General features: G+C 40.6%; 2 protein-coding genes across 2 annotated transcripts; one reads left to right on the forward strand and one right to left on the reverse strand.

Annotated features, from left to right (window-relative positions):
- Positions 1–1,963: 1,963 nt before the first annotated feature.
- LOC115628813 (N-acetylneuraminate 9-O-acetyltransferase) lies at positions 1,964–4,974 on the reverse strand. Its single transcript, XM_030525038.1, has 3 exons — positions 4,552–4,974; positions 4,381–4,477; positions 1,964–4,272 (listed from the first exon to the last, which is right to left on the reverse strand). The coding sequence occupies exons 1-3, from the start codon at positions 4,751–4,753 to the stop codon at positions 1,998–2,000; spliced, it is 2,574 nt and encodes an 857-aa protein (XP_030380898.1). The 5' UTR covers positions 4,754–4,974; the 3' UTR covers positions 1,964–1,997.
- A 732-nt stretch (positions 4,975–5,706) lies between these two features.
- Positions 5,707–8,386, forward strand: LOC115628962 (vesicle-associated membrane protein-associated protein B; the record flags this gene model as incomplete). The annotated part of the gene is made up of 3 exons (XM_030525238.1): positions 5,707–6,371; positions 8,061–8,213; positions 8,277–8,386. Coding segments are annotated over exons 1-3 (330 nt in total), but the record flags the coding sequence as incomplete, so codon positions are not given.
- Positions 8,387–8,488: the final 102 nt, after the last annotated feature.

Here is an 8,488-nt window from a genome sequence, read left to right on the forward strand (position 1 = left end):
GTAAATTCATTATTTTGCATTTATTTTTTCATCGGAGCCAAAAATAAAAAACGAAATAATTGTTGCCGTGCGTCTGCGCTGTTATCTAATTGGGGCCTCCGAAAATGCAGGCCATACATACTTGTATGTATGTATGAACATCTAAAAATATAAGTAGATGTAGAAGATATTAGAACCAATGGCTAATGGAGGGGGGAAGGGGGGCATTAAGTACTACTATGCTTACATAAATATGTAAGCATGCAAAAAATGTGATAAATGAAGGACCGTACGACCGATTTTGTGCAAACTTCACATAAGCCATCTACTAAATAGTCCGAACAAAGCGTAAGCATTTGGTTTGGATAGGTGAGCCGGTTCTTGAGTTATAAAACAAAAAAGGAATGCTAAAGTCGAGCAGGCTCAACTCTTAAATACCCTGTATCACCCCACAAAAAAATAATTTAAATTAATTTAATTAATTAACTAAATTAAATAAATTAAATATAAAATATTCCATACATGCATACATACATTTACATCAGAATCGTGTCTATGCGTGTTTGTGTACTTGTACATAATTGTATATATGTATGTATGTGTGCATTGGGCCTGGGTATATGGCTATAACTTTCATTCTGATTAACCTATCATAATGAAACTTGGTATACGGATATATAACCACTCACTGGATGTGTCTACCAAATTTTAAAATTTTTTAAAATTCCAAGAATTACGGGAGTTATAAAAAATCATGAATAGGGGGGGGAGTGGGGGGTTGCATCGGGAAAAATGAACAAACTCGTCCTTTCTCGGGCTCAGGAGAATCTAGATACCAAGTTTAGTTATTCTAGCTCTTATACTTTCTAAGATCCTTGCGTTCATACAGACAGACGAACAGACGGACATGGCTATATCGACTCGGCTTGTCATGCTGATCAGCCACGCCTCCTTCTGTGTGTTACATGTACACTCGCACAAAACTAATATACCCTTGTACAGGGTATAATTATAACGAAAAGTGGCATTGATTTATATATATATATAGATGTATATATAAATTCATAATAAGCATGACGAGAAAAATCGATTGAGTCCGTCCGTTTGGATGAACGCCTAGGTCTTGGAAACGGTTGAGCGTACTTAATTCTTAAACTCTCACATTTTTGATTTTCCCCCCTCCCCCAGGTCAACCATTTTTTCAATACTGTCCACACGTTAGATAATCTTGTGTTTAAATAATTACTTATATAATTTTGTTTCAAATTTAATCAAAATCGGTCCATTCTAGGAGAAGTTATTAGCAAAACTCAACCCAAAACCCAACTCTTAAATACCCTGCACCCAATTCCACAAAAAAGTAATACACAAAATGTTTAAATTTAATTAATTTATTTAATTATGCCACATATGTATGTATGTTTGTTTGTTTATGGGATGTATGCTTAGCATCAACTGCCATCGGAATTGCGCCTATGTGTGTCCATTTGTATCTATGTATGTATGTATGTATGCATGTGTCTTTGTGTACAAACGAAAATAAAGATTTTTGATGGGTCTTCTTCCACAATTATTATTAATATATTATATATTTCACTTTGTTCGGTCGCGTTTTATACAACTTTTGGTTTCTGCTATATGTGTATATGTATGTACATACTTAAGTGTGCGTGTGTGTGACTGAAAAATTAAGTAATTTGTGCATTTTACAATTTAAATATAAAGCTAATTTAACCTAAATAATGTATGCATGTATATGTGCATGTACATATGTATACTACATACATACATAAGTATGTATGGCTTGATATTGGTGGAATAGTTGAATAGACTCGCGGCATTGCTTTAGAAGAATGGGGTGCTGTCTAGGAAACTTGGAATACATTGATAGTTTGGACGATAGCTAAGCAGAAAACCACGCGCATACAAACAGTACATATTATATTTGTATATTCTGACAAGTTGATGTGTTTTTTTTTTTTTTTTTTTCTTAAAGCGATGGTAATTTTATTACCTTACTAGAACATTCCGTCCGACTTGGCCACCGGTATGAGCACAATTAGGAAAACCACAAAATTTCTCATGACTAATCGCCAATCATTTGGGACCGCGAAGGGCACTAAAATTTGCGTTAAACGATGCACCTCATGGGAGGCGCAGACAAAAATGAACGATGTTATGATCATGTTGAGGGTTGGGAATCCGGGCAATAGGACCAGTACACCATGGCGGTCGGCCGCGAGCCAAATATGATATTGGCAGACAAAAAGCTCCAACGATATGCGACCGAACCAGGCAAAAAAGTTTGAGTAACGCGTACGCAAAATTCCGGAAATGTTTCGCAGTACCACATAGCCGATAATCGGTATGAATACGATATACGAATGAATCTCCTCGCAGTTTTGAACGTTACGACAAAGGAATGAGAAAGATGTGTATGTGCCCACGCCTAGTAGGGCCAATAATGTAACTGATATGGAAGTGCGACGCGAAAACAAATTACCATGATTGTTATCATCGAAAACGCTATACTTTTGAGCAATATGAAAGCAGGCGGCATAAATCATGCCAAATGTAACGGTATAGCGATCCAATTTCCATTGATACCACCACTCATGTATGTCATCGTCGGTTGTCACGAACAGTGCCTTCCACGGACGTGTGACAAAGATGCGCTCGAAAAATACCTCGGACATGAAGAGCACAGTGATGACACTTAAACAACCAATACATTTGCATACCAAATACAAATAATGCAATGGATTGGCGTCCACTGAGGAGGCTGAGATGCGTGGCGGCAGCGACAGCACAAAATAGACGACACACAGCCAAAAGGAAAGCAACGGCACAAAGTAATAGAATTGATATGGACGGTTCATACAAAAGCATAACAGCACCGTGAGAAAATTAATCCTGAACATGGACTGGAAGAAGCGAACAAAAAGGGAATAATTGCCTCCCGTCTGCCAGACGTGAGTGAAGTGCGTGTAGCCGGTTAGAAAGAAGTAACCGGATATTAGTAGCTTGATGTGCATATGTATGGGGAGCACACGCTGAGCACCAGTCATATAATAAATAAGCACCACCAATAATATCCATCCACGCAGCTCATCTATTTGGTCGCGATTTAACACCTTCGTGAAACGCGAGTCCTCCGTGAAGAATAGGCCTAATGCGAAGACATAGCCTACGGGTATCCAAAAGCTGAACTCCGAGTAATATTTGTTCTCCTTCATGAAGAAATTGGTGCGATCACATAGATAAAAGTAGGCCATTATTAGGCCCAGCAGCGAGAGCGCCACCATAGGTCTGCCATAGTCGGTAATGATGGCAGTAAAGGCGCTACTAGCTGATGATCCGCCGCCGGAGGAACTGGAGCTGCCCGCACCAGAACATGTATTTGACCTATGCTGGCGAAGTGGTACGTAGAGCGTGTGGCCACGTAAATGAAGCAGCCAACGGCGCAAGCACATCACACAGACTATTGTCATGCAAACACCAAAGAGCGCATAGGCTACAATCTGCAGAGTCGTATGTGGCTCGGCGCTGCTGCAGCAGGTGCCATCATTATAATTCATATAATCATTGCAGTACATATTCCACAGTAGCTGAACCTCTAAGCGCAAACCATGGGCACACAACCTATGCCCATCAATGGCATTGTCCAGCAGCCCGTTGGCAATTTGCCATGCGGACTCCCAGACAGTGGCGTCTGTGTAGCGAAAAACGCTGCGCGCAACACGATTTAAGCGATCGATATCCTCGTTTAGCACCAGTTTCCATGAAGGCGGCAACTTCTCCTCGTCAACCCGATCGGCCAGCTTCCACAGTACTCGTGATGTTTGCGCTACCAGACGATCGAATGGCATGACTAGTCGTGTTAAATTGGCGCTATACTGGCGCAACAGCTCCTCGGTAACGTTGCCGGCCAGTAAACCGGTGTGGGTCAGACCCACCACATATACCGAGGCCAATTGCTTTTGTGCCTCAAATTGTGCAAGGAGCTCGATAAGTGAATCATTCACCTCATCTGCTCTTATATATTGGGCAAGCATATGCAGCTTCTTGTCCTCAAAACGTGGAGCAGCACCCAACTCTCCAGTATCATCGTCTTGCGCATCATCGTTTCCAGCAGCTGCTGCATGGGAGGCGTTGTTGTCATCCTCTAATAGGGGCAAATGAAGTTGCTCAATAAAACGCTGATAGAGCAAGCGCACACTGGAGTCGCCAATGAAGACAAAGTTGTTCTTATTGCCAAAAAAGGCTAGATAGCGTAGGCAGCGTCGCGTATCTCTGGAATAAAAATTGAGTGCGTATGTGAGCGAGTGCGTGTGTCATAGAGTCAGATGTCAGGGTCAGGTATACATATGTGTGAGTCAGCAATAGATTATGTGTACTTACGTGAGCGAATATTTGTGCACCATGCACCCGTATGGCTGCCACTCATTATCGCCCTTAAAACGGCCTTTGGACAGCAGCCATTGGCAGGAGTCACTGCCTGCGCAAATGGAGATGAACCAAAGATCAGAGCTTACAGAATTCGATAAATCAATAAACTCACAACGAACGTACCGTAATTCCAATTGAGCAGGCCATGGTAGAGCACAAAGCCCATTACCAAAAGCAGGGCTACCTTTTTGGCATTTGCCGCGTTCAACTGCTCCATAAACAAATCCGCCTTAGTGGGCACACGATGAACGCCCCCGGCGGCGCCGCCAATACAAATGCCACCCAGCTCATTGCCACCGCTGCCGCGCAGCTCACGCAGCTCCATGTTTGGGCACCCTTATACCTCTATATGATCCTAGTGCATTTTCTTCCACAGTATGTCGTTTTACACGTTTTTCACTTTTGTTCCGTTGTAATTTTTTGACCGTTCTTTTCCTTGCGGCCGATAGGCGAATTGCATTGCTTATCGGCCCTACACCCCCCACACCCACGAATACAATCGAAATCAGCTGTTTCTCGGGCGCGCATTTCCTATACCAGTGCATTGTGAATGACATCGCTGCGGCGCAACGTATTTCTTTCAATTCAATAGCAATTTATTCGCTATATTAAAAACACGCACTTAAATTGTAGAAGACAAGAAATATTGCATTGATATTGAGTGATTTTTATCCCTTGGACCTAATAAATATTTGCGTAATTGTATATACATATATAAAGTTTTTTAGTACTTAACCGAGTAGAATGTTTGGTGTGTGAACCAGTTTCAATGGCTCCTCTGTTTAAAGTGGGGTTAACTGCAAGACTATAATTCAAGACATGGGCTTCTAATAATCAAGGACCAAGCTATCATATTTTGTATTATACTTGTGTTTTTGGATACTCGATTGCAGCTAACAAAGAACTTGTTACGATATCTTACCATTGCTGCTTCCGATTGAAAGTTGCATTGACGTTCTTGCCTGCCAGTTTTCATTGTTTGATTAATAGAATTATTATTAAGTTACTATTTGTACCTTTTTGCAACATAGGAAAATAAAATTAAAGTATAAATAATAAAAAAAAAATACATTTAATTCCCTTAAATGGGTTAAAAAAGTTCTACGTATTTCCAACAATTTACGTTACATTTAAAGTCAGTGTGTCGAAAAAATAAAGCATTCATTTCGCGTTGCCATACATATCGAAAGTTCCGATTGAGAAATGCCAAAATAGAAATCGATTTTTCACTACTGACAGTCTGGCAACTATCTTAACTGCCCGATGACTTTTGTGCAGCAAGAGCGAAAAACTAAAGTGCGTGGAACAGCATAATATTGTTAATTAAAAATCAACGTGAAATACACTGCACATTTGCGGCGGATTGCAAATTACACGTTGATCGTTGATTTTGCAAACGACACAAATTCAATACCTTTGAAACGTTTTAATTTTTTCTTGTGCTTCAATATTAAATTTTGCACGAGCATACACATACGACCGACGGACGAGCAAAGCCAGAACGACGACGCGCAAACGAAACGAAGCCAAAAGCAATCGGCGAGGCAAAAAAAATTTTTTTTGTGGAAAAGAATCTTAACTAAAGAAGCGCATGGTTGTGTGTGGTGCAGCAGCACTAACAGCAAACGTAAGCGAGAAATTAAAACCCAATTGTGAAATTTAGCAACTACCAAGGAGTGCGCGCATACACCAAATACGTACACCACCTGGAGCAGAAAAAAAACGGCGGTCAGCAAACGACGACTGGCAATAGGAGAACACACCAAGAACCAACGCGACAAAAAAAATAAAACGTAAAACGTTGACAGGTGACGTATAGTACGCGTTAGTAGGTTCTTCATCATAAGTTGGGCTGTGGAGAGAAGCACACAAAACTATGAACAAAATGCCAAAATTCGAGGATGTGCTTACCATTGAGCCGGAACATGAGTTGCGTTTTGTCGGTAAGTGTCCCCCGGTCCGAACCCACTTATTACCCACATTAAAACGCGCGATTGTCTCTTGTAATTATTGTTATTAGAATTAGTGCAAACAAAATTCATATTTGCTAAAACCCCAAGCCGCTTTAGAAGGCCATTTTGTTTGTTAGTGAAATGGTGAAACGAATGAAATAGCGACGCCACGACAACGTATATTGTAAATGTGTAAAGATTGTTCACTGGATTTCGCATTTTCAATAACATTGCAATTGGTTCCTTTACCCTTATTTTTTATGCATATTGTGCATTGGGTTTGAGTGGGTAATTCGTAAACAGCAGTTTATTTTAATTGTTTCAAGTTTTTGCAACTGTGGAGCAAACTGCAAAGTTCGCACACACACGACATTTGTGTGTACATATGTATGTATATGTATGCCGAGTTTGTGTCATACGTATATACATATGCATGTATGTATGTAAATGTATCGGTATGCACGTTTGTATGTATGTTTGCGCTTTCTTTCAGTTCTGCGCTATTTCGCAGCTTATCAATAATTTCTTTCACTATTGTTGTTGCGTTAGTTTTTGACATTTTTTTTCGCTTACGTGTGCCATGCGCCCGGGCCCCCGCCCCTCACCATTCTAGCTCTGTTCCGCAACGAGATTATGATTATTATTTTTGTTGTTGATTTTGCCGGCAGCTGCAGAATTTTGGAAACAGATTTTGGTTTTTCTCTCTTTTCCTCCCTATCCATTCTCCTTCGCACTTGGTTCCACTCTTACTCTCTTGGATCCGTGTGTGTGTGTGTGTGTCTTTTTTTTTAAATTATGTTATTTTTTTGTTCATTGAAAATTTTGTGCCTTGCTGACGAGATTTATTTATATACCACATACGCGCAAAAATTTGTCTTGGGCAATTTTTCTTTTACTTTTTTGAATTTTGGCCAAAAAGCATAGAGAAACAATAACAACAATTGTTCTAGCCAGGCCCTAAATGTGGCACAGTGAGCATTGGCCATTGTAAACTTTACATGCCCCACTGTTGCCCAGGCTACCCCCTTCGATGTGCATATGTGTGTATGAAATGCAATCCTTGGCATGCAGGTGTGTAAACAAGTGGCTAGAATTGGAAGTGTAAACAAAGCTTGTTGGCACCACTGTGCACCAGACGCCTCCCCCGCAGTCGCCGCCACTGATCGTTGACAGGCGACACACACACGCTTTTCCAATGCCAAGCTTATACATACATATACATATGTGTGTGTGTGTTTATGTGCGTGAGTCTCGTTTTACTTTGCTTAATGAATTTTCTTTCATACGAACAACACAAATACAAAAAGAACACATGCGAAAACAACAAAAACATACGGGACAAATTTCTTTTTACCAATTCTGCTGTCTGCCCTGTTTTCATTTTAATTCAATTAATTTAAAATTCTTTTTTTTTTGCTGTCGCAGCCCGCGCAGTCGCTGCATGGAAAGCGAAAGTGCTACCAATTTCTTTTGTTTTCTTCAAACAAACACACTCAAATGACGCAATGATTGACATGTCAAGAAGTTGTCGGTCGTTTGTTGTTGAGAGGGAGGGCTGGAGGCGTAGACCTATGATGCAACCAACAACATTTCATCGGCCTTTTTAGTACAAACCCCCACTCCCCCCACCCACCACTTTTATACTATTTTGTTTTCAACCTCTTCGAAATTTTTAAATAGGTCCGTTCCACCGACCCGTCGTCACAATCATGACTCTGAGAAACAACGCAGCTTTGCCATTGGTTTTCAAGATCAAAACCACCGCACCCAAGCGCTATTGTGTACGTCCAAACATTGGCAAGATTACGCCATATAAATCGACCCAGGTGGAAAGTAAGTGATATTTTCTTTAACGATTGAATGATGATGTTTATTAAAACACTTCCACTTCCACAGTTTGTCTGCAGCCCTTCATGCACGATATGGTGGAGAAGAATAAGCATAAGTTCATGGTGCAGAGCGTTCTGGCCCCTGATGATGCCGACTTGACCGATTTGAATAAATTGGTTAGTCAAATTTTGTGAAATGTCAAATAATCTAAGACTTGGACATACTTACCCAGGAGTTACAGTTCCTTAAAACCACACAAACTGCAACTGCTATGATAG

Source organism: Scaptodrosophila lebanonensis, unplaced genomic scaffold, assembly GCF_003285725.1.
Source record: "Scaptodrosophila lebanonensis strain 11010-0011.00,11010-0021.00 unplaced genomic scaffold, SlebRS2 tig00000129-arrow-arrow-pilon, whole genome shotgun sequence".
NCBI classification, from domain to species: domain Eukaryota; kingdom Metazoa; phylum Arthropoda; class Insecta; order Diptera; family Drosophilidae; genus Scaptodrosophila; species Scaptodrosophila lebanonensis.